General features: G+C 42.6%; 1 protein-coding gene across 2 annotated transcripts in view; it reads right to left on the bottom strand.

The window, feature by feature from the left end:
- Positions 1-27845, bottom strand: part of EPHA10 (EPH receptor A10) — a 682002-nt gene that overhangs the window by 370473 nt on the left and 283684 nt on the right. For both annotated transcript variants that reach the window (XM_044284653.1, XM_044284654.1), the window contains exon 3: positions 17907-18242. In XM_044284653.1, the coding sequence (XP_044140588.1) occupies positions 17907-18242 (336 nt within the window). The remainder of the gene's footprint in view (positions 1-17906; positions 18243-27845) is intronic.

Raw genomic sequence — 27845 nt, 5'->3', positions numbered from 1 at the left:
TCAAGCAGGACACAGGTAAGTGCAACTATTTTTCCCCATATGTGTTCACATGCATGACTTGTAGTATTTACAGATGAGCAAAGTTCTGAAAAATTTAATTCAGCTGCTTTGCCGAATTTCACAAAGAAATTTGATTTGTGACAAATTACTTAGTCACGAAGCACATTCTTTTGTGTGTAGCAGGTACAATGACGTCATTGAACCCCTCAGATGCTGTGTACTTCATTGATAGTGGCATATGAGATTAAAATTAAGGGGTTAATCTGGTTAAAAGAAAAAATGCATACCTTATCCATTGTGGCCAACTTGACTGAAAACACCAATCAAAATCTCGCACGGTGATGTGATGACATCATTACATTAACTGGGCGTGGTGACATGCAGGAAGAATAGATTCGTTACTACGAAGCATGAGGAAATTTGGCTTTGCGGCAAATCAAATTTGTTTCCGAAATTCGGATCTAAATCAATTTGTTTGGCTTTGATTAGTTGAACACTAGTAGTAAGTGTAAAAAGGGAATATGTGGTTTAACAAGTCAGGCAAATTTTTTGCCAGATTTATAAATTAAATTAATATTAAAGAAAGGGTTGTTCTGTTACACAGCCCTCTAAAAAAAACTATGTAGACTACATTTCATAGCCAGATGATTTTGTGTTATATAGAGTATAGTATATTGTACATTTTAGTGTAATGTGTAGACATAATTAAACAGAGTTAGAAATTCTGAAGAAGTCATTGAAGGCATCAGGGGAAGACATTATCATTCCCTCTGTGCTTACTCAGCCTCCTGATTAGGCTTTCCCGTTACAACAAACCTAGAGATTAAGACTAATTAGTTTAGCTGCTGGTAGAGATTTCATCTGGGAGCAGCAGAAACGCAACTCGAAAACCAAACATTCACTGATCCTTAACAGTCACTGTGAAGCTGGATCAGCTGGTCTCATTGAAGCTTGGTATTACAATATAGCACATGGGCAGGTACCATATTGCAGAATGTCCATTCATCTGCTGCTTCATAAAAGTCATGACACTTATGGCCCCTTTACACTTCATCACTAAAAAGTGTTTGTAGGAAGGCTCACTAGAGATGATCTTCCGGTGTAAAAGTGCCACTGATTAACAGATGAATGAGCAACACTCTTGTTTGTGCAGACGCCAATATAATCATTTGCCAGCAAATTGTGCTATCTAAACAGCACTCTGCTGCTGGAAAACAATCATTCGAGCAAGGGCATTAGTGATCACTCCTCCCCATACTGTGAAGGAGATTGCTGCATGTAAATGCCTACAGAACTTTGTTGGTGCTATATTGCGTATAAATACAACATGGACCTTTAGTATGGATATAAATGTATGTATAAGGCCTTTTCCGGTTACCATAAATATAACTTATGTTTTAGACTAGATCATCGTCAATAATTACCTAATATAATGTAAATTTCACATATTTACCTTTTCAGTAGTTATAAAAGTAGTTTTTGTCCTCTGCCACACACTGTGTTTCCTCATAAATTACCATGGCATCGGCCTGTAGTTCTGAGCCTTTGTTAGGTCGAGCATGCTCAGTGTGTTGCTATCAATTCTCCAGCGAAATGTCTTGTGAAACAAAGGGAATGTTAGTGTACTGTTGATTACTGAGTAGAGGGGGCGTGACTGGACTGTTTATCAGACAGCCAATCAATAAACATCACTCACAGCAGGAAAGATAGGGATTGAGGGGATTGCAGTCTTTGAAGTTATGTGAGGGTATATAAGGCGCCATGATACTCTCCGTGTGTTGCAGGCTTCACTTTCAGTTGTAAAATTTTGCAAAAAAAACGACATCCATATATAAATTTTTTGCTAAATTTATTGTTCTACATGTCTTTGATTAAAAAAAATGTTTGGGTAAAAAAAAAATGGTTTGGGTAAAAGTTATAGCATTTACAAACTATGGTACAAAAATGTGAATTTCCACTTTTTAAAGCAGCTCTGACTTTCTGAGCACCTGTCATGTTTCCTGAGGTTCTACAATGCCCAGACAGTACAAACACCCCACAAATCACCCCATTTCGGAAAGTAGACACCCTAAGGTATTCACTGATGGGCATAGTGAGTTCATAGAACTTTTAATTTTTTGTCACAAGTTAGCGGAAAATGATGATTTTTTTTTTTCTTACAAAGTCTCATATTCCACTAACGTGTGACAAAAAATAAAAACTTCCATGAACTCACTATGCCCATTACAAAATACCTTGGGGTGTCTTCTTTCTAAAATGGGGTCACCTTTGGGGTAGTTATACTGCCCTGGCATTCTAGGGGCCCTAATGTGTGAGAAGAAGTTTGCAATCAAAATCTGTAAAAAATGACCGGTGAAATCCGAAAGGTGCACTTTGGAATGTGTGCCCCTTTGCCCACCTAGGCTGCAAAAAAGTGTCACACATCTGGTATTGCTGTACTCAGGAGAAGTTGGGGAATGTGTTTTGGGGTGTCATTTTACATATACCCATGCTGGGTGAGATAAATATATTGGTCAAATGCCAACTTTGTATAAAAAAATGGGAAAAGTTGTCTTTTGCCAAGATATTTCTGTCACCCAGCATGGGTATATGTAAAATGACACCCCAAAACACATTCCCCAACTTCTCCTGAGTACGGCGATACCAGATGTGTGACACTTTCTTGCAGCCAAGGTGGGCAAAGGGGCACAAATTCCAGAGAGCACCTTTCGGATTTCACAGGCCATTTTTTACACATTTTGATTGCAAACTACTTACCACACATTAGGGCCCCTAGAATGCCAGGGCAGTATAACTATGCCACAAGTGACCCCATTTTGGAAAGAAGACACCCCAAGGTATTCCGTGAGGGGCATGGCGAGTTCCTAGAATTTTTTATTTTTTGTCACAAGTTAGCGGAAAATGATTATTTTTTTTTCTTTTATTTTTTTTTACAAAGTCTCATATTCCACTAACTTGTGACAAAAAATAAAAACTTTCATTAACTCACTATGCCCATCACAAAATACCTTGGGGTGTCTTCTTTCCAAAATGGGGTCACTTGTGGGGTAGTTATACTGCCCTGGCATTCTAGGGGCACAGAGGTGTGAGAAGAAGTTTGCAATCAAAATCTGTAAAAAATGACCGGTGAAATCCGAAAGGTGCACTTTGGAATGTGTGCCCCTTTGCCCACCTAGGCTGCAAAAAAGTGTCACACATCTGGTATCGCCGTACTCAGGAGAAGTTTTGGAATGTGTTTTGGGGTGTCATTTTACATATACCCATGCTGGGTGAGATAAATATATTGGTCAAATGCCAACTTTGTATAAAAAAATGGGAAAAGTTGTCTTTTGCCAAGATATTTCTCTCACCCAGCATGGGTATATGTAAAATGGCACCCCAAAACACATTCCCCGATACCAGATGTGTGACACTTTTTTGCAGCCAAGGTGGGCAAAGGGGCACACATTCCAGAGAGCAGCTTTCGGATTTCACAGGCCATTTTTTACACATTTTGATTGCAAACTACTTACCACACATTAGGGCCCCTAGAATGCCAGGGCAGTATAACTACCCCACAAGTGACCCCATTTTTGAAAGAAGACACCCCAAGGTATTTTGTGATGGGCATAGTGAGTTCATGGAAGTTTTTATTTTTTGTCACAAGTTAGCGGAAAATGATGATTTTTTAATGTTTTTTTTTCCTTACAAAGTCTCATATTCCACTAACTTGCGACAAAAAAAAAAAATTCTAGGAACTCGCCATGCCCCCCACGGAATACCTTGGGGTGTCTTCTTTCCAAAATGTGGTCACTTGTGGCGTAGTTATACTGCCCTGGCATTTTAGGGGCCCATATGTGTGAGAAGTAGTTTGCAATCAAAATCTGTAAAAAATGACCGGTGAAATCCGAAAGGTGCACTTTGGAATGTGTGCCCCTTTGCCCACCTAGGCTGCAAAAAAGTGTCACACATCTGGTATCGCCGTACTCAGGAGAAGTTGGGGAATGTGTTTTGGCATGTCATTTTACATATACCCATGCTGGGTGAGAGAAATATCTTGGCAAAAGACAACTTTTCCCATTTTTTTATACAAAGTTGGCATTTGACCAAGATATTTATCTCACCCAGCATGGGTATATGTAAAATGACACCCCAAAACACATTCCCCAACTTCTCCTGAGTACGGCGATACCAGATGTGTGACACCCCAAAACATATTCCCCAACTTCTCCTGAGTACGGCGATACCACATGTGTGATACTTTTTTGCAGCCTAGATGCGCAAAGCGGCTCAAATTCCTTTTAGGAGGGCATTTTTAGACATTTGGATCCCAGACTTCTTCTCACGCTTTAGGGCCCCTAAAAAGCCAGGGCAGTATAAATACCCCACATGTGACCCCACTTTGGAAAGAAGACACCCCAAGGTATTTAATGAGGGGCCTGGCGAGTTCATATAACAAAAATTTTGGGGCATAAGTTAGCGGAAATAGATTTTTTTATTTTTTTTTCTCACAAAGTCTCACTTTCCGCTAACTTGGGACAAAAATTTCAATCTTTCATGGACTCAATATGCCCCTCAGCGAAAACCTTGGGGTGTCTTCTTTCCAAAATGGGGTCATTTGTGGGGTGTTTGTACTGCCCTGGCATTTGAGGGTCTCCGCAATCATTACATGTATGGCCAGCATTAGGAGTTTCTGCTATTCTCCTTATATTGAGCATACAGGTAATGAGATTTTTTTTTCAGTTCAGCCTCTGGGCTGAAAGAAAAAAAATGAACGGCACAGATTTCTTCATTCGCATCGATCAATGTGGATGAAAAAATCTCTGCCCAAAAAAAAAAAGGAGGGGAAAGGCGTCTGCCAGGACATAGGAGCTCCGCCCAACATCCATACCCACTTAGCTCGTATGCCCTGGCAAACCAGATTTCTCCATTCACATCAATCGATGTGGATGAATAAATCATTGCCGGGATTATTATTTTTTTATATACAAAGTGTTTGCCAAAGCATAGGAACACCGCCACCTCCTCAGCTCATATGCCTCGGCAAACGTATCTTTTACTGCAGAGGAGAAATCTCGTCTTGCAGCACCGCATACACCGACTTGTGTGTAATCTGACAGCAGCGCAATGCTTCTGTCAGAATGCACATCAGTGCTGCAACTAGTCGATTGGTTGGTCCACCTGGAAGGTAAAAGATAAAAAAAAAAATGAAAAAAAACAGGCCGCAACGCAACAATTTTATAAACGTTTGAACAGAACATATAAACTTTAACTTTTTGAACTGAACATTAACCTTTTTGCTTACTGGTGATTTTTTTTTTTTTTTTTTTACCTTTATAGGACAAACCTCTCCTTCCCCATGGGACAATGTGCAAAGCGCAAATCGCCCAAAGATGTGGCGAAGTACATTATGCACTTTATCCCAGGTGAAAGGAGAGGTTTGCAGCAGCTGTATGTGAATGGGCCCTAATAGCCCTGTGTGCCTGTCCTGGTGAGATGTGATCCCTATGCTAGGTGTACCTGTGTGTGGTACTTCAGGTCAGGGCAGTCAGGACAGAAATAACGGGTGTCACGCCTTATTCCACTCCTGCTACAGACACGACATCTTTTTCGGGGTGACGGTTGGGTTGAGGTACCAGGAACGACATTGGGGAAATGTCGCTCGTGTAGACGGCTAACTACACTGGTGGATGGGGCCACGGAACCTCCTGGATACAGGAGGTTCTTGATGATCTCTTCCTGAAATTTGAGGAAGGATCCTGTTCTCCCAGCCTTACTGTAGAGAACAAAACTATTATACAGAGCCAATTGAATCAAATATACAGACACCTTCTTATGCCAGCGTCTGGTGCGTCGGGAAATAAAATACGGAGACAACATCTGGTCATTGAAGTCCACCCCTCCCATGAGCGCATTATAGTCGTGGACACAGAGGGGCTTTTTAATGACACGGGTTGCTCGCTCAATTTGTATTGTGTCTGCGTGAATGGAGAGCATGTAAACGTCACGCTTGTCTCTCCATTTCATTGCGAGCAGTTCTTCGTTACACAATGCAGCCCTCTCCCCCCTTGCAAGACGGGTGGTAACGAGCCGTTGGCAGCCAATCTGTTCTAGAAACAAATGCCTGAAGAGGGCCACACTTGTGTAGAAATTGTCCACATAAAGATGGTACCCCTTGCCGAATAAGGGTGACACCAAGTCCCAGACTGTCTTCCCACTGCTCCCCAGGTAGTCAGGGCAACCAACCGGCTCCAGGGTCTGATCTTTTCCCTCATAGATCCGAAATTTGTGGGTATAGCCTGTGGCCCTTTCACAGAGCTTATACAATTTGACCCCATACCGGGCGCGCTTGCTTGGGATGTATTGTTTGAAGCCAAGGCGCCCGGTAAAATGTATAAGGGACTCGTCTACGCAGATGTTTTGCTCAGGGGTATACAAATTTCTGGTTGAAGTGGTCTATGAGGGGCCGAATTTTGTGGAGCCGGTCAAAAGCTGGGTGGCCTCTGGGACGAGAGGTACTATTGTCACTAAAGTGCAGGAAACGCAGGATGGTCTCAAATCGTGCCCTGGACATAGCAGCAGAGAACATGGGCATGTGATGAATTGGGTTTGTGGACCAATATGACCGCAATTCATGCTTTTTGGTTAGACCCATGTTGAGGAGAAGGCCCAGAAAAATTTTAATTTTGGAAACTTGGACTGGTTTCCACCGGAAAGGCTGGGCATAATAGCTTCCCGGGTTGGCGGATATAAATTGAGTGGCATACCGGTTTGTTTCTGCCACGACTATGTCCAAGAGCTCCGCAGTCAAGAACAGCTCAAAAAATCCCAGGGCCGAACCGATCTGAGCTGTCTCAACCCGAACTCCAGACTGGGCGGTGAAAGGGGGAACTACAGGTGCGGCTGAAGTTGGGGACTGCCAATCAGGGTTTGCCAGCACCTCTGGGATTCTAGGGGCTCTACGGGCCCGTCTGTGCGGTGGCTGCGATGGGGTAACTAATGCACGTGCCACCGTACCAGCTTCAACTGCCCTTCTGGTGTTCGCCACTTCACCATGTTCTACGGCAGTGCTGGTACTAGGTCCAGGGAGGGCTGCGCTGCTGGTGTATGCCTCACCACGTAATCCAACAGCGCCAGCCCCACTCTGCTGCCCTTGAAGCAGATCCTGCACAACCTGTGGTCTAGCGACACGGGGCTGGGTACGCCTGGTGCTATCAGGGACCTCAACCTCCTCGTCCGAACTTTGGGTCAGAGTGCCACCGCTTTATACAGGTTCATATTCTGACCCGCTAGATTCATCAGATGAGGGTTCCCATTCCTCATCCGACTGGGTCAGAAGCCTGTAGGCCTCTTCAGAAAAATACCCCCTGTTTGACATTTGGGCAACTAAATTTAGGTGTATTCCCTGAGACTACCCAAGAAAAAAAGCAAGCCTGTCTTACAAATGGGAGGCTAGCGAAGTACCGGAGGCCGCTGCGGTTGATAAAAAATATCAAAACTGATTTTTTTATCGCCGCAGCGCGTGTAAAGTGATTGTGCAGTGATCAAAAAAAAAAATGTTGTCACTGCGGCGGGGCGGGCGTGGGCGAACGCACGTGTGGGCGACCGATCAGGCCTGATCGGGCAAACACTGCGTTTTGGGTGGAGGGTGAGCTAAGATGACACTAATACTATTATAGATCTGACTGTGATCAGTTCTGATCACTTACAGATACTATAAAAGTACAAAAGATGATTAGCGATACGCTAATCAGCGAATAAGTGACTGCGGCGCGGTGGGCTGGGCGCTAACTGATCCTTAAACTACCTAACCAAGGGGCCTAAACTATCCCTAAAACCTAACAGTCAATACAGGTGGAAAAAAAAGTGACAGTTTGCACTGATCACTTTTTTCACTTTCACTAGTGATTGACAGGGGCAAGAAGGGGTGATCAAGGGGTTAATTGGGGTGCAAGGGGGTGATCTGGGGCTAAGTGTAGTGTTTGGTGCTACTCACTGTGAAGCCTGCTCCTCTGCTGGATCCAACCGACCAAAAGGACCAGCAGAGGAGCAGGGCAGCCATATAACAGATCATATTTACTAATATGATGTGTTATCTGGCTTCTCATTGGATTTTTTAAAAATCAGCAACCTGCCAGCGACGATCATTGGCTGGCAGGTTGCTGACGTGACCCCCCTCTAACTTTTGCCGGCCCGCGATGCGCATGCGAGGGCCGGCAAAGCGCGTCATCTTACGTCTCGCGAGATGACGCGTACATGCGTGACTCTGCGCAGCGCTGCCACCTCTGGAACACGAATCTGCGTTAGGCAGTCCGGAGGTGGTTAAGCAGGCCATATCATTCAACAGCTGTAGGCTGAACTTTAAGTTCACCGTATGTGTATTCTAGGGGACAAAGGAGTAGGCTTCTTCTAGACACTTCTAACTGCAGTTAGAAGAACAAAAGGATCAGCCAAAAATATTTACTTTGCCCCATCCTTTTCTCCTCCAGCATCATTTGTCAGTGGAGAGTTGAAAGCTCCCCATAAACCCTGCCATTCTCTAATGTGCATGAGAGCCTTTCTGGTCTATAATTCTTACTAAAACATGCTTGAATAAAACTTGTGAGAGCAGGATTGTAGCTATAGGAGATGCAATGTTAACAGTCAAAACCGTGGCCTGGAGCCTGTGTGTGGCCCAAAGGCTCTTCTGTTACTTAAAACAAAACCAGTATTGTAAATTACACATGGTAGGTGTGAAGCTGTTACAGATTTTGGTATGAGATGTGTAAATACTCAGTGGGGCAGATTTACTAAGGTTAGTTTCACATCTGTCCTCTCTAGCAGGCTGTTCTGGCATATAACAGCCTACCAAAGTTCACCAGATCCAGCATTGGGGATACTGCTGCCTGATCACCAGATCTTATTGACTACAACGAGGTCTGGCAGAAATCCGGCTGCTACCAGGCATATATGCAGGGAATCGCCAGACAAAAAACACTGCACACAATGGTTTTGGTCCAGCCGATTCCCGAGATTCTATGCTGGAGCAGCATGCTGGAGAGGACAGATTGAGATGGGAAAATAGCCAAAGCTAAATGTTTCAGATTTGTAGTTTAATTTGCAAAGAAAAACTGCCACCCATACTTTACACCATGTGTTTGGTGTTTTAGTAGGGGTGGTAGTAGCAAAGAGGTGTGACTTTATGTGAGAGGGGTATGGCACAAAATACTGCGGCAAAGTAAGTCAACTAATAGGTGGTATAAAAGACAAAATGGGGAACATTTACTAAACGTTTTACATCACTATTGTGGCATGAAAAAGTTTCAAATTATGGTGCACGCCATAGTTGCACCATAATTTTCGACTTTTTAAGCTTCTCAACACTTCTCTAAAGTGGTGAGCAAAGCGTCAGGGCTTTGCGAGAGTGGATGGGGTTAATGCGGCCTGCTGTATTCAAAATAGAAACTGGCATAACTTTTGGCTGAAGCCTATGCTATTCCCTAGCTGACATAGGCTTTAGTTTCTGGTGCACAGATTGCCAGAAACATGACTAATTTATTAAGAAGAATCTGCCTTTAAATAAAATATGTGCATCTCACTCTGGCGCACAGGGATCAAGACTGACGTATGAGAATTCAAGTCTTGATGAATGCACCAACTATATCATCCAGTATCAGCCACTGTGATAAAGCTGGCACATCTTTAGACTGTCTAGTCTAAGTTTACAATGCCTAAAGGGGTTGGTCATCCAGTCCATATTGATGACCTATCCTTAGGATAGGCCATAAATATCTGATTGGTGGGGGTTCAACTCCTGGCACTCGGCCACTGTTTGAAGTGTAATTACAAGTGCTTGGAAAGAGCATTTGTAATAACTGCACCAATTCTATAACATACAGTGTAATCTTGAAGAACAAACAGTGCTCATATGAGCACCACTTCCTCTTCAAACAGCTGATCAGCAGGGGTACAGTGAGTTGCTCCCCCCACCACCACCAATCAGATACAGTTCCTTGTAACAATATTCATACCCCTTGAACTCTTCCATATTTTTTCACAATACACCCGCAAACGTAAATGTACTTTATTGGGATTTTATGTGATAGACAAAGACAAAGTAGCAAATATGTGTAAAGTGGGAAAAAAATATACATGGTTTTCAAAACTTCTAATAAATAAAAATCAGAAAGGTTTGATGTGCATTTGTATTCAGCCCCTGTACTTTGATACCCCTAAATAAAATCCAGTGTGACCAATTGCTTCAAAACTCAATTAATTAGTAAATAGAGTCCACCAGTGTGTAATGTACTCTCAGTATAGCTACAGCTTTTCTGTGAAGACCTCAGAGGTTTGTTAGAGAACATTAGTGATCAAATAGCATCATGAAAAGTAAGGAACTCGACAGACCAGGTCAGGGATAAAGTTGTGGAGAAGTGTAAAGCAAGGTTAGGTTATAAAAAAATATTCCAAGCTCTGAACATTTCACAAAGTTCTCCTCAATCCATCATATAAAATTTTAAGGAGTATGCAAATAACTGCTAACCTACCAAGACATGGCCATCTACCTAAACTGACAGCCCAGGCAAGGAGATCACTAATGAGAAAAGCAGCCAAGAGGCCCGTGGTCACTAAGGAGGTGCTTCAGAGATTGACAGCACAGGTGGGAGAATCTGTCCACAGGATAACTATTAGTTGTGTACTCCACAAATATGGCCTTTATGGAAGAGTGTCAAGAAAGCCATTTCTGAAAGCAAGACATAACACTTCCTTTTTGCAGTTTGCCACAAGCCATGTAGGGGACACAGCAAACATGTGGAAGAAGATGCTGTGGTCTAATGAGATCAAAGTTGAACTTTTGGCTTAAATGCAAAATGATATGTGTGGAGGAACACTAACACTGCATATCCCCCTGAATACACCATCCCCACCATGAAACATGGTGGTGGCAGCATCATGCAGTGGGGATACTTTTCTTCAGCAGGGATAGGAAAACTGGTCAGAGTTGATGGGAAGAGGGATGAAGCTAAATACAGGGCACTGCTGTAGGAAAACCTGATACAGGTTGCAAAACACTTGACTGGGGCAGAGGTTCACCTTCCTGCAAAACATTGACCTGAAACATACAGCAAAAGCTACAATGGAATAGTTTATATCAAAGCATAGTCATGTGGTAGAATGGCCCAGTCAAAGTCCAGACTCCAGACCTAAATTCCATTGAGAATCTGTGGGGGAATTGAAAATTGCTATTAACTGATGCTCTCCATCCAATCTGACTGAGCTTGAGCTATTTTGCACAGAAGAATGGGCAAAAATGTCAGCCTCTTGATGTGCAATGCAGTTAGAGACATGTCACCAAAAGACTTGCAGCTGTAATTGCAGTGAAAGGTGGCCCTACAAAGTATTGACTTGGGTGGGGGAGGGCTGAATACCAATTAAAGCCACACTTTTCAGATTTTTGTTTCTTTAAAATTTTGAAAACCATGTATTATTTTGTTTTTGTTTCACACATACTTGCTACTTTGTGTTGTTCTATCACACAAAATCCCCAAAAAATACATTTAAGTTTGTGGGTGTAATGTGTACTGTTTAGCTACTCTAAAAGTAAAAAAAAAAAAGCAACATGCAGACAAAGTTTTTCATGAAGTACTCATTTACATAGTTTATGAACCTTGCATATTTCCATTCCGGACTATATTTAACACATGCAAGAAATTAACATGCATTACTATGCGAACAAAGTATGCTAAAACATTCATAACACATAAAAGTAAAGGTGAGAAAATCATAGAAGTATGTGAAATGTAATATGTGCATTTTCTTGTGCATATCACATAATTTTGATTCATATGTATGCAACACAGTGGGCGCACATAATTTTGCTGTAAAGACACAGCCTTAATGCAACAACTCAAGACGCTGTACCATGGATGTTAGTTATAAAGAACTATGTAGTGGATATGTAACTAAGGAGGCTTAACAGGGACATATCCACAATGCATGACCTCATTATAGCTTCATAGATGTTGCAAGTTATATGGGGGCTGCAATACACCTCCATTCTGTATCACCATTTGGTGCCAGCATTACTAAGGCTTTCCTCATGGATAAATCCAGAATTCAAGACATATTCCATCAGATGCCATTTTAAAGAAATACATTTAGCAAAACTTCTAGGGGAGAATACAGTACCTTGAAGGCACACTGGGATCCTAAGGTCACAAAATGCAGGACTGTAAGATTATAAGTCTGATTAGGAAGAGTAGTATAAACCACTTTAACACTCCTCTGCCAGCCTCTTATCTTCCTTGAGAACAAATTGGCTGCACGTTAAAATTCTACCCAGTCTTCCTCTACCAGACATCTGCCATAGGGTGGGAGTCAGGGGGCCTCACTGAAGTTGACCAGTTCGGCCAACATTTTCCTAATGTGTATGGCCGGGTTAAGGCATATAATTCTACTGTATATCATAAATTCTCCCAGTTGATAATACAAGCCATTCAATTAGAAAGCTCCTAAACAATGCATAATTCAAAGCGAGTCTGCTTAGAGCGGCAGCTCAATAGCGGGACGTGAATGTCACTCTGATGGTCGCTATTCCAAGGATTTAATTACATTAAATGTTATGGCAATAATAATAGCAATCAAGAAAGATTAAGCAGATGGTGACTATTGACCAAGATGATAAAAAAGGCATTAATTTACTACTTTTAATGGGCTTATCTAAACCGATTGTGGCTATAAACATTCATTACAAAATCAATCAAGAGAAGGCATTCAATCAAAACTCTTTTTCAGACGAGCACTTAGCACCCTCTTCTACTGTATTTCCAAAGATGAAACATTCTCCTCATACTTCATTATGACAAGATGATAAAACAAATAGACATTAAATCCTTATTTATTAATGCCAGTTTAAAAAGATGCTTGAAGGTGACTAGGGGGTACAACTTCATACATGTATTTTATATTGTCAATAATGCATCACTATAATTACTGACTATTCAGATTTTTCCAGAAACAAGGATGAGATTGTCCATTGGCTATGGCCGGTTTTGAAGCGAATGGAGTTAAGCTGCTAATTTGTCATTTATCTTTTAAGTACAGTCTTGTGTGCATGTTCTCTACTTTCAGGGGCGGATTGGCCACAGACTCTACAGGGAAATTTCCCAGTGGGCCGATACCCCAGCAGCCTACTCAAGTCCTCCCCTTTGCCACTGGCCGGGTACATAATGAGCTTTCAACAGTAATTAACACTGTGAGAATCAGGTACTCATGTACCCAGCTAGCGACCGCACATGCCCTTGGATTGAACTGTTATGGCCCGCACCTTACCTCCTTAAGCCCCCTGCTCCATAGACAACTAGAGGAGGAGGACAGAAGATGGTAGTTATTGATGGCCACCACAGAGGGCCAGCATTTGGGGCAGTATATTGTGCTACACTGTGTTATTTGGTACTGCTGGGATGGTATTTTGCACCATGTTATTGTTGACCACACCTATTTGTGTTGCCCAGCTTTCTGTTAGGCTACTTTCACACTAGCGTTCGGGTGTCCGCTTGTGAGCTCCGTTTGAAGGGGCTCACAAGCGGCCCCGAACGCATCCGTCCAGCACTAATGCATTCTGAGTGGACGCGGATCCGCTCAGAATGCATCAGTCTGGCAGCGTTCAGCCTCTGCTCCGCTCATCAGGCGGACACCTGAACCCTGCTTGTAGCGTTCGGGTGTCCGCCTGGCCGTGCGGAGGCAAGCGTATCCGTCCAGACTTACAATGTATGTCAATGGGGACGGATCCGTTTGAAGATGACACAATATGGCTCAATCTTCAAACGGATCCGTCCCCCATTGACTTTCAATGTAAAAGTCTGGACGGATCCGTTCAGGCTACTTTCACACTTAGAATTTTTTTACAATATAATGCAGAAGGATCCATTCTGAACGGATCCACCGTCTGCATTATATGAGCGGATCCGTCTCAGACGGATCCGCTCTGAACGCAAGTGTGAAAGTAGCCTTAATTTGAACCTGCCTACAAAATGGGGCCACTTTTAGTCTTTTTTTTTTTTATTTGTTTCCAGGGTCACTTTAAGTTCTAAGTCCTCCCCTGTTTACTCATTTGCTTTGAAAGTAGAGCAATATTGCAGACTAGCCATGATTTGACAGTGCTCATTAATGTGCGTTGAGCTTCAATACCAGATACAAGCCATGGACAGATATGGAGCTGGTTCTAGATAAAGCACATTTTATAAAATAAAAAAATGTTTAATGGAATAAACAAATACAGTATAATTGTAAGATTATTTTATTTGCATCTCACACTATACTATCTATACCAGCAATCATGTCACATTACACTAATCACCCAAGAAAATCATTACAGGTTCTCCAGAAGCTGAGATCTATATCTCTGTTTGCAGGGATCTTGCTAAACTGACATGGAAGATGCATGTTGGTAACTTTTGAATATCTTTAACTGACAAATAATATAGATATCTGTAAGGCTTATAATAAAGAATTTCTAAATCCCTATAAAATCCTTTTACTGTTTCCTCTAAGTCATCTTGATGAGATGGCTAAAGCAATTCTGTAAATGTTTTAGAATATTGCCAAAAATACAAAAGTTTATAACTTTCAAGAGCTCTGCATTAGATTTGAGTATCTAAATTAGTTCCTTAATTTTCATGTGTAAAATTAAGCTTTCAAACTTTTACCATTTTAGACTTTATGGGGAGTTTATCAAGTTGTGGCATCAAAAAGTTGCAAAATAGCAGCTTTTAGGACTTTTTGCATTTGTGCAAAAATTTTGTGTAGTTTTACACCAAGATTACTCAAGTTTTGAAATATGGGTGGAAATGTGGGTGTGGTTAGCAATGTTAATGAGCATCACTCCAGGTTTATCAGACTTTTTTATTAAATTTAAAAAAGTCACAATCTCACTCCAGTAGGAGGGTGGAGTAGGAAAACTAGAGTAGTTTCTCTAGACAAAAGTGTTAGGTTTAAGAATGGTACAAGTTTTTTTGCATTTTTACGTCACTCACTCCAGTTTTGTAAAGTGGCTGGAAAAGTGGGTGTGGTTAGCTATGTTAATGAGTTTTACTCCAGATTTATCATTGAGACCACTCACTAGCAGTTTTGAATAGTTGGTAGAAAAGTCAGCCTGGTTAGCTAAGTTAATTATTTTCCCTCCAGATTTATCAACTACAAGTCGAAATCCTTCTCCAATTGGGAGTCGTGTACAAAAAAATTAACTTCAACAATATCCCTCATGTGACGAATACCACACCTCATTCCCGCTTGACGTCACCTACGTCGAGCTCATGAGACACAGTATGGCCACTTGTTACCAAAGCGTGATGTTACGCCCTCCAGAGGAGCAGGTAAGGTCAGCTGGGTACATTTTACACAGACACCTCCTTTCCACGCGGGCACAGAGAGGCAACAAGCTGAAAGAGCCTTTTCACTGCCGCAGTGAAAACAGCACTGTCTCAGCCCAGAAAATCCGCCACCAGCTTCTCATTTGATATAAGCCCAGTCCACTAAAGGGATTATATAGGGTGAGAAACCAACCCGCGGTAGCTTATAACTAGGCCAAAACACGGACGTGGGTATTCGTGATCGAGATACAAGTTAGCACAAATTATATATTTAATCGCCGTAAGGGCACACTAGATTTAACACAATATACACAGAGAATATATACATTGGTCTGATGTTACAGATACAGATTATTTGGGTACAACAGGGTTAAGCAGAGTAAAAGTCAGTTACCGGATAGATGAAAGTTCCTTTGGGTCATAAGGGCGGAATAGCCCTTGGCTGCAGTGACATGGGGGCAGTGAGGTCAGCTGGTTCCTAGTCTCTCCAAACACATTGGCACTTCAGAAAAGACAACGCCCTCTGGCTTGCATGGGCTTATGACCTGTAGCCGGCCACTCCCCTCCCCGCCAATGGGTAGGGTCCACCCCTCCTTCTCTGGTGCTGGGAGCAAATGACCCATAAAAACCCTTAGGGCTCATAGCCCCAGAGCAGCATGTTGCAGGAAAATGGTTCCAGGCCCAATTGATCCGCCTGGGTTCCGGCTACAACTAGAGTCCAAACATGGTACTGTTATTTGGTTTCTGTGGGGAGATATGGATATCTCCTTTCCCTGGCATGCTCCCATCAAATAAAGCCCATGGGCACTTACATCTTGGCCACCGGAACACAAATATGTATCCAGTTTGCGCCTGCGATGGCCGGGCAATTCATAATTCCTTATGAAATGTAGGTGCCAACATGTCTGAAAGGTATCCTTGATTCTGGCAAGTGCTGATACCTCCTGCTGGGGGGGTCTCCTGCAGGATTTAGCTTGCCTCCAAACTGGTTGATTACCTCTGCTATCTGCCAGCAAATGGGGGTGTGAGGACATGGCTGAAAGTAAATATGAATCCATATTCCTCACACCTCATCATAAATTATCCCCTTTATCTCCAAAGAGAATTCAGCTAATTATAATTATACATGTAGGAAACCATGATCCATAGGATAAGTCCCAAGTGGAAATGGTTGTCACAGATTATGAATGTAACTTAATGCACCATAAATCATATTCCAGTAAAAGGACTCAACTAAATAATTGTGCATTACTATTATAGAAGCACCCAACATTTGCTAACATCTGACATCATTGGCTCACAAAGAGGAATTAGTTGAACTTGTCTTTTAAGATGGAGAAATGTAGGGTTATATAATCAGCTTCTTCTGCACATATCTTTTAGACCAAAGGTAGACTGGTTCAGATCAGTGGAGGACTAAATTAGATTTTTCCCCTCTATGTCAGCTCTATTAGATTCCATGGACATGAGTTCAATAACTGAATTGTAGCAACTATATACCATGTATACACTTAGTTTGGGCTGGTAATACGGTAGTTCCATTACAGAAACAACAATATTTTACCATGTCATAATCGAATAAAGAAAAAGTAAAAAGTGCATTGAACCACAGGGCGGTTTGAAAGGGATTTCTAACACTTGGACAATGTTATCAAACATTCTCTAGATATTCACAGCACATATGCTATAAGATGATAAGAATTTGATGCTCTCATAAGGATAAGCTTACTATGGAAAATAGTATGTTTATAACATATAATGTACCGTGTAGTATGCAATTATGTTTCAATATGTATAAGACTGTATTCCATAAATTATATAAGACTTAGGACTACATGCAACTAAATATAGGAAAAGTGGTTACACTGAGACCCCAAAGTATCATTACCATGACACAATGGTTGGCAAAAACCCAAACCTGCTAGAGTTCAATGAATCCACATTTCTAATTTGTTGCAATTTTAGTAGCCCAACATTGCAATCTTTTGTTGCATATCCTTTAGACGCCATGTAACCCTAGCCTTAGAACAGGTAAAATTTCAGATGTCTACACAAATTATACACAAAATACAACTTATCGTAGAATACTAGGAAGGCACCCGGCAGGCATAGTTCCTGGCGATCCCTACTGTTGACTTGTTGGTTTTCTTAGAATTGGTTAATCAACGGAATAAAGGGAGCATGATTTTTCACCAAGCTCAGGGGTCATGCTATCTTTCTGCTATTCTTCTGTCCAAGGATAGGAATGCCACCCACTTTTTAGTATCCTGGTTTCCACTAATACATGGTACTGTATATTATGTCATAGTATGTTCCATATTTACATTTACTAAATGTTATAATCTAACTGAATATTGTTTTTTCTTTCAGCACCAGGCATTGTTAAATTCTACATTTAGCATTTTACAAAGTGGTTGTTGTAATTCTGAAATTTGTACTGTGGATATTGTTCTATAATGTTATATATAACCACAACCTATCAACATTTTAAAATTGTTTAATCAATGACAGATGCAAAATCAATATATGAAGATATTCACAAGCAGAAATTTTAAGTTGAAGTCATTAGTACAGTACCTGCATTATTTGTTGAGATGTTAATTTCAGCAAACTGCTTGGTATACATACTAAAGTCCGAAACTCCATTTACAGATTCCACTCGGATGGTGTAATTCATATGAGGCAACAGGTTGACCAATGTAACTGTCCGATCAACTAATCCAATCTGTTGAGGAACATAACCAATGCTGCTCCCACAAGGTTCACATTGCTGAAAGATGATGGAGCAACGGTCACAGAAGATATTGTAGGTAAGATCACCCCTGCCACCTGTATCCAGCGGTGCATTCCATTCTAAAACTAATGTTGTTTGTTTCATGATATAAATCAGGTCCCTTGGTGCTGACGGTGGCCCTAGAAGAAGAAATAGGCAAATTAGCTCTGTTCCTAAGTGAACATACAGGTATAAGTGAAATTATCTATCTATCTATACCCTTTTTCCACTGGGAAGTGGCTCAACTGTACTTGACTCTACTCTGTTTTCTATTAGACCAGAAGTTGCCTATAGTACCTGATACTTTTTTGGTACCACATCCAAGGAAGATTGAAGCAGGCCAAACTGGTACCATGAAGGTCACATGATCCCAGTGCTGACTATTGCTTTGGTCCAAGAGAATCATCACTACACTGCTACCAGCTACAGTGAGGGGTTACCATTAGTGTTGATCACGAATATTCGAATTGCAAATTTTTATCGTGAATATAGGTACTTTGAAAATTCGCAAATATTTAGATTATAGTGATATATATTCGTAGTTCCGAATATTTGAGATTTTTCATTTTTGTAATGTGAATTTTTATCTCAAATTTTTCAATTGCCTAGTAAAAACATGATTCCTCCCTGCTTCTTGCTTGTGGGCCAATGAGTCATTCAAGCAAGAAGCAGGGAAGAATCAACTTTAAATGGGAAAAATTATGAATATTCTAAAAAACGAATATATAGCACAATATTGAATATATTCATTTTTTCGAATATTCGTAAAATTCTAAAACAAGAATATATAGCAATATAGCTAATATAGTGCTATGATCTTCTTTGTCTAATAGTTGTAATTTTTTTCTCATCTGAAGTTCATTGAAGTTTATTGAAAAAAAAAGATTATAGCACTATATTAGCTAAATTTGTCTATATTCGTTTTTTTCAAATATTCGCTATATTGCTATATATTCTTGTTTTAGAATATTTCTAATATTTGAAAAAAAACTAATATATTCGATATAGTGCCATGACTCATTGGCCCACAAGCAAGAAGCAGGGAGGAATCATGTTTTTGCTCGGCAATTGGAAAATTTGCACTAAAAATTAGCATTACGAAAATTTGCATTATGGAAATTTGCATTTTACGCAATCATTACCTTGTCGATTTTTCGAGTAAAAAAAATCGTAGAATATAACGAATATTCGAATTCACGAATATTCGGGGAATATTCTACAAAATATTCGCGAAATATCGCAAATTCGAATATGACCCCTTCCGCTCATCACTAGTTACCATATCCACAGTGGAAAATAAAAGTAGCGTGTACCAAAACAATGTAGAGCTCAGCAGAATACAGTAGGGTTGAACAAGTACCATGTAGTGGAATTGTGCCTCAATTTAGTTTCATTATTAGTTTTTCTCCAAGGACTTGTTTAAACAAATATTTGGCTATAACCTTATCAATACTTAGTTATTTTTGTCATATTAAGCAGAACTTAACTGGTAAAGATGAGTGAAGTTTTGAAAAATTTGAATTGGCAGATTTACTGAAGTTCCCCAAGAAATTTGATTTGTTACAAATTAATTTGACATGAATCACTATAAATCGGGTATGCCCCGGCTAATGTTGTTATTGGCTGCACAGTAGCTTTAATGCTCCTTTAAACAGGGGCTCTTGCTGATATGGGTTTTGGCTGGTTAGCTGGGGACACAATATGTTGGCATACCCACTTCAACCCCAGCACTCTCCTGCCCTACAGGGCTTATTCTGCCATTTACCTTCCTCCTTTTCCACATAATCTAATATTGATGAGAATATGTCATCAGGAACATCCTGCTCCTCTCTCTGCATCTTGCTGACTTTTGTAGGACAAGGAGATTTTGAAATCTTATTTGGAAGAATTAAAGCCAGCACAAGATGAGGATAGTCATAATTAAGACTTGGCCCCCCTAAGAGGTGGGAATAATAAATGCTTCCATCTTATTGGTATTGAATTACATTTATGACAGATGTAGGAAGTAAATTTAAGAAAAAGAAAAGGGACACAGCATAATTCACTCTCTCTGCTCTCTCCTTCTCCAATATTTTTCTATTAATTGTTTTCAGCAACACTGTCCCTAGCGCATGAGCAATTACTATGACTCTCCTTATGCTCAGCTCACAGGACAATGGGGGAGACCGTATAGGGCTGGGACATCAAAGGGGATGGCTCTCTGCTGATTGGCTGGCTGCACGGCATTATGGGTGATTTTACGTTCCCTTGTCTCCTCTACACTTACAGTAGTTTTGTTTTGTAACATGTGTAACTGACATTTTAGGAAAACCTGATTCTTTGCTACAAAGCATGAGGAAATAAAGATTTGTTGCAAATCAACGTTTTCCTAAACTTCGGACCGAATTTCATTTTGAATGCTTCACTTTGCTCAGCACTACTAACTGGTAAATTGGGACATTTTCAGTCTCAGTATCCTTTCTCTAGGATAGCATCAATAGTAAACATGGATCCATTTGTTTTACAATGTGGTATGTAAAATCATATATTAATTGATATATTAATATCATATATTAATGCACTTAAATTATGAATATATTTTTCTCTTTGTAAGATGCACTTTTTTTCCTTATAAAGTGAATAGAGCAGTATTACATGGCCGGCACATTGCAGGTCGTGCTGTGCTGCATAGGCATAGTGGCCTGCGATGTGCCAGTGACATGTAAAAAGGGGCGCTATCAGGGTAGTAGCGGGGCCCGGCGCAGTCACTGAACTCCATCAAGCCGGACCCCGGTCAGAGCAGCCATCACATATAAAGCCGGCAGCGCACGTCACTCACTCATTCATGCTCTGGCCCAGCCCACTTTGGGCTGGAAAATGAGTGAGTGACGTGCGCTGCCGGCCTGCCCCTTGTGAGCATAGTGAGTACTGCAGATAAGCGATTATGCTAGTTTAGCAAAGCATCACTGCTAGGGGCTGCTGCATACACTTGATATGTGATGGCTGGGCTGCTATAACTGGGGCCCAATGTAATGGGGTCAGATCCCCCCATAACAGAGTCCTCTACAGATCCCCAATAACACTGTTCTCCTCAGATCCCAATAACAGTGTTCTCCCCAGACCCCCCTATAGGTGTCCTCCACATATCCCCAATAACACTATTCTCCACAGATCCTCATAACAGTGTCCTCCACAGATCCCCCTATAAGTGTCCTCCACAGATCCCCAATAACACTGTCCGCCACAGATCCCCAATAACACTGTCCGCCACAGATCCCCATGACAGTGTCCTCCACAGATCCCCCTATAAGTGTCTTCTACAGATCCCCTATAAGTGTCCTCTATAGATCCCCCTATAAGTGTCCTCTACAGATCCCCCTATAAGTGTCCTCCACAGATCCCCATAACAGTGTCATCCACAGATTCCTATAACAGTGTCATCCACAGAACCTCCATAACACTGCACCATCCACAGACCTCCCATTAGTTCAAAACCCATCAAAAGCACACCATTTGGTTCAAAATATTTTATTTTCTTAATTTCCTCCACAAAAACCTAGGTGGGTCTTATGATCAGGTGCATCTTAGAAAGCAAAAAAATACGGTAAATTTGTCACATTGCATTCCAAAATTGTGTCTTATCTGTTGTGGGACACATTTATTTGCCATTTGTGTCAGAAATTTGAGTCATTTAGCCAGTGCACATCAGCTTATAAAAGGGGAGTGAAAATTGTGCTTGGTTGCTGCTTGACCAGAATTTAGATACATTCAGGAATTTATCATATTTTTGCCTCCCTCCAGTAGGTCGCATGAGGATTGAAGAAACTTCTTTAGAGATATTTAAATATGTGACAAATTTTTCAACAATGTCCCACATTTTTATAAACTTGTAGCAAATGACTGGTACTTTGAGGATAATTATTTTGCAGATAATATTTAAAGTCATTTTTGCCTGCTGTTTGGTGTAATGGTTTGCCAAATTTAACAAGTGTCACATGTTTGTTCTTAATTTAGAACTCTATTGTTGCCTGTTATATTTTATGGTGCTATTATTTTCTAAGACACCAAGGGGCTGGAGTGGACTTGTGACTTTTCTTGGGACATTTCAAAATGTTCCACTTGATAAATTTGCCTTAAAATGTAACTCCTCCCACAAAAAAAGTATTTCCATTTGTAAATATAGATGAGAATCACATTTTCTAATCTGCAGCCAAAAACTTTTCTCATACAAAGCAAAATTAACTTAAAAAATAATGCACACAATATATTCTTTATATGTATTTATGTACCATATGTATATATATATATATATATATATATATATATATATTTATATATATTATTATTATTATTTTTCACAGCTCCTTACCGCTTGCCTAAATGAATGTAATGAAAGCCTGGTGTGTGGCCTGCATTAGTTGTCCCTATTAACTGACTCAGAAGCTCCCAAAGTATTGGATATCTACATATTATTAGCCCTCTATCTGTACCATTTGCCCTACTATTAAATAGCACCTATCACCTCCTCTGACATGTCTCTTTTAGCAGCTACTTACATCCCCCATGTAATAACTATTCTGGAGCGCCTGCTAAAATTTATGAATGTCTTACTAGCAGTTTGCTGTGAAGGTCCAGATGAGTGTTACCAGTTGGGGAGAGGGATGTCCCTGCACAGTCTGACACTATCTATTTAATGCTGTCAGTGACCCCAAACTGGGCCTTCACTGAGAACTGGTAGTAATTAATTCATAACTTCTAGTAGGAATAATAGTAAGTAATGACTAGTGTTCATCACAAATATTCAAATTGCAAATTTTTATCATGAATATCGGCACTTCGAGAATTTGTGAATATTTAGAATATAATGATATATATTCGTAATTTAAAATATTCAAGATTTTTTCTTTAAACAGTACGCATGATCCCTCCCTGCTTCTAGCTTGTGGGCCAATGAAAAGGCTGCAATATCTTTGACCTCAGGAGTAGTGTTAATTGCAAATTTTCGTACTGCAAATTATCATTGCAAGTTTTTCAATTGCCGATTTATGCAATAAAGAAAATAATGACTGAGATAACAAATTCTCAAATTCGCGAATATTTGCCCAAATATTTGCCCAAATATTTGTGAAATATCACAAATTCATATATTGCCCCTGTCGCTTATTACTAGTAATGACTAGAGTTGAGCGAACACCTGGATGTTCGGGTTCGAGAAGTTCGGCCGAACATCCCGGAAATGTTCGGGTTCGGGATCCGAACCCGATCCGAACTTCGTCCCGAACCCGAACCCCATTGAAGTCAATGGGGACCCGAACTTTTCGGCACTAAAAAGGCTGTAAAACAGCCCAGGAAAGAGCTAGAGGGCTGCAAAAGGCAGCAACATGTAGGTAAATCCCCTGCAAACAAATGTGGATAGGGAAATGAATTAAAATAAAAATTAAATAAATAAAAATTAACCAAAATCAATTGGAGAGAGGTTCCATAGCAGAGAATCTGGCTTCCCGTCACCCACCACTGGAACAGTCCATTCTCAGATATTTAGGCCCCGGCACCCAGGCAGAGGAGAGAGGTCCCGTAACAGAGAATCTGTCTTCATGTCAGCAGAGAATTAGTCTGCATGTCATAGCAGAGAATGAGGCTTCACGTCAGCCACCACTGCAACAGTCCATTGGCATATATTTAGGCCCAGCACCCAGGCAGAGGAGGGAGGTCCCGTAACAGAGAATCTGTCTTCATGTCAGCAGAGAATTAGTCTGCATGTCATAGCAGAGAATGAGGCTTCACGTCAGCCACCACTGCAACAGTCCATTGGCATATATTTAGGCCCAGCACACACACAGGCAGAGGAGAGAGGTCCCGTAACAGAGAATCTGGCTTCATGTCAGCAGAGAATCAGTCTGCATGTCATAGCAGAGAATGAGGCTTCACGTCAGCCACCACTGCAACAGTCCATTGGCATATATTTAGGCCCAGCACACACACAGGCAGAGGAGAGAGGTCCCGTAACAGAGAATCTGGCTTCATGTCAGCAGAGAATCAGTCTGCATGTCATAGCAGAGAATGAGGCTTCACGTCAGCCACCACTGCAACAGTCCATTGGCATATATTTAGGCCCAGCACACACACAGGCAGAGGAGAGAGGTCCCGTAACAGAGAATCTGTCTTCATGTCAGCAGAGAATTAGTCTGCATGTCATAGCAGAGAATGAGGCTTCACGTCAGCCACCACTGCAACAGTCCATTGGCATATATTTAGGCCCAGCACACACACAGGCAGAGGAGAGAGGTCCCGTAACAGAGAATCTGGCTTCATGTCAGCAGAGAATCAGTCTGCATGTCATAGCAGAGAATGAGGCTTCACGTCAGCCACCACTGCAACAGTCCATTGGCATATATTTAGGCCCAGCACCCAGGCAGAGGAGGGAGGTCCCGTAACAGAGAATCTGTCTTCATGTCAGCAGAGAATTAGTCTGCATGTCATAGCAGAGAATGAGGCTTCACGTCAGCCACCACTGCAACAGTCCATTGGCATATATTTAGGCCCAGCACCCAGGCAGAGGAGGGAGGTCCCGTAACAGAGAATCTGTCTTCATGTCAGCAGAGAATTAGTCTGCATGTCATAGCAGAGAATGAGGCTTCACGTCAGCCACCACTGCAACAGTCCATTGGCATATATTTAGGCCCAGCACACACACAGGCAGAGGAGAGAGGTCCCGTAACAGAGAATCTGGCTTCATGTCAGCAGAGAATCAGTCTGCATGTCATAGCAGAGAATGAGGCTTCACGTCAGCCACCACTGCAACAGTCCATTGGCATATATTTAGGCCCAGCACACACACAGGCAGAGGAGAGAGGTCCCGTAACAGAGGATCTGGCTTCATGTCAGCAGAGAATCAGTCTGCATGTCATAGCAGAGAATCAGGCTTCACGTCAGCCACCACTGCAACAGTCCATTGTCATAAATTTAGGCCCAGCACCCAGGCAGAGGAGAGAGGTCCCGTAACAGACAATCTGGCTTCATGTCAGCAGAGAATTAGTCTGCATGTCATAGCAGAGAATCAGGCTTCACGTCAGCCACCACTGCAACAGTCCATTGGCATATATTTAGGCCTAGCACACAGGCAGAGGAGAGAGGTCCCGTAACAGACAATCTGGCTTCATGTCAGCAGAGAATCAGTCTGCATGTCATAGCAGAGAATGAGGCTTCACGTCACCCACCACTGCAACAGTCCATTGGCATATATTTAGGCCTAGCACACAGGCAGAGCAGAGAGGTCCCGTAACAGACAATCTGGCTTCATGACAGCAGAGAATCAGTCTGCATGTCATAGCAGAGAATGAGGCTTCACGTCACCCACCACTGCAACAGTCCATTGGCATATATTTAGGCCTAGCACACAGGCAGAGCAGAGAGGTCCCGTAACAGACGATCTGGCTTCATGTCAGCAGAGAATCAGTCTGCATGTCATAGCAGAGAATGAGGCTTCACGTCACCCACCACTGCAACAGTCCATTGGCATATATTTAGGCCTAGCACACAGGCAGAGCAGAGAGGTCCCGTAACAGACAATCTGGCTTCATGTCAGCAGAGAATCAGTCTGCATGTCATAGCAGAGAATCAGGCTTCACGTCAGCCACCACTGCAACAGTCCATTGTCATAAATTTAGGCCCAGCACCCAGGCAGAGGAGAGAGGTCCCGTAACAGACAATCTGGCTTCATGTCAGCAGAGAATTAGTCTGCATGTCATAGCAGAGAATCAGGCTTCATGTCAGCCACCACTGCAACAGTCCATTGGCATATATTTAGGCCTAGCACACAGGCAGAGGAGAGGTTCATTCAACTTTGGGTAGCCTCGCAATATAATGGTAAAATGAAAATAAAAATAGGATTGAATGAGGAAGTGCCCTGGAGTCCAATAATATATGGTTATGGGGAGGTAGTTAATGTCTAATCTGGACAAGGGACGGACAGGTCCTGTGGGATCCATGCCTGGTTCATTTTTATGAACGTCAGCTTGTCCACATTGGCTGTAGACAGGCGGCTGCGTTTGTCTGTAATGACGCCCCCTGCCGTGCTGAATACACGTTCAGACAAAACGCTGGCTGCCGGGCAGGCCAGCACCTCCAAGGCATAAAAGGCTAGCTCTGGCCACGTGGACAATTTAGAGACCCAGAAGTTGAATGGGGCCGAACCATCAGTCAGTACGTGGATTGGTGTGCACACGTACTGTTCCACCATGTTAGTGAAATGTTGCCTCCTGCTAACACGTTGCGTATCAGGTGGTGGTGCAGTTAGCTGTGGCGTGTTGACAAAAGTTTTCCACATCTCTGCCATCCTAACCCTGCCCTCAGAGGAGCTGGCCGTGACACAGCTGCCTTGGCGACCTCTTGCTCCTCCTCTGCCTTGGCCTTGGGCTTCCACTTGTTCCCCTGTGACATTTGGGAATGCTCTCAGTAGCGCGTCTACCAACGTGCGCTTGTACTCGCGCATCTTCCTATCACGCTCCAGTGCAGGAAGTAAGGTGGGCACATTGTCTTTGTAGCGTGGATCCAGCAGGGTGGCAACCCAGTAGTCCGCACAGGTTAAAATGTGGGCAACTCTGCTGTCGTTGCGCAGGCACTGCAGCATGTAGTCGCTCATGTGTGCCAGGCTGCCCAGGGGTAAGGACAAGCTGTCCTCTGTGGGAGGCGTATCGTCATCGTCCTGCCTTTCCCCCCAGCCACGCACCAGTGATGGACCCGAGCTGCGTTGGGTGCCACCCCGCTGTGACCATGCTTCATCCTCATCCTCCTCCACCTCCTCCTCATCCTCGTCCTCCTCGTCCTCCAGTAGTGGGCCCTGGCTGGCCACATTTGTACCTGGCCTCTGCTGTTGCCAAAAACCTCCCTCTGAGTCACTTCGAAGAGACTGGCCTGAAAGTGCTAAAAATGACCCCTCTTCCTCCTCCTCCTCCTCCTCCTCCTCCTGGGCCACCTCCTCTTCCATCATCGCCCTAAGTGTTTTCTCAAGGAGACATAGAAGTGGTATTGTAACGCTGATAACGGTGTCATCGCCACTGGCCATGTTGGTGGAGTACTCGAAACAGCGCAACAGGGCACACAGGTCTCGCATGGAGGCCCAGTCATTGGTGGTGAAGTGGTGCTGTTCTGTAGTGCGACTGACCCGTGCGTGCTGCAGCTGAAACTCCACTATGGCCTGCTGCTGCTCGCACAGTCTGTCCAGCATGTGCAAGGTGGAGTTCCACCTGGTGGCACGTCGCATATGAGGCGGTGAGCGGGAAGGCCGAAGTTACGCTGTAGCGCAGACAGGCGAGCAGCAGCAGGATGTGAACGCCGGAAGCGCGAACAGACGGCCCGCACTTTATGCAGCAGCTCTGACATGTCGGGGTAGTTGTGAATGAACTTCTGCACCACCAAATTCAGCACATGCGCCAAGCAAGGGATGTGCGTCAAATTGGCTAGTCCCAGAGCTGCAACGAGATTTCGCCCATTATCACACACCACCAGGCCGGGCTTGAGGCTCACCGGCAGCAACCACTCGTCGGTCTGTTGTTCAATACCCCGCCACAACTCCTGTGCGGTGTGGGGCCTGTCCCCCAAACATATGAGTTTCAGAATGGCCTGCTGACGTTTACCCCGGGCTGTGCTGAAGTTGGTGGTGAAGGTGTGTGGCTGACTGGATGAGCAGGTGGAAGAAGAGGAGGAGGAAGCCGAGAAGGAGGAGGTGGCAACAGGAGGCAAAGAATGTTGCCCTGCGATCCTTG

Source organism: Bufo gargarizans, chromosome 3 (genome assembly GCF_014858855.1).
Source record: "Bufo gargarizans isolate SCDJY-AF-19 chromosome 3, ASM1485885v1, whole genome shotgun sequence".
Lineage (NCBI taxonomy): Eukaryota > Metazoa > Chordata > Amphibia > Anura > Bufonidae > Bufo > Bufo gargarizans.
This window is presented reverse-complemented; position numbering and strand designations above follow the sequence as displayed.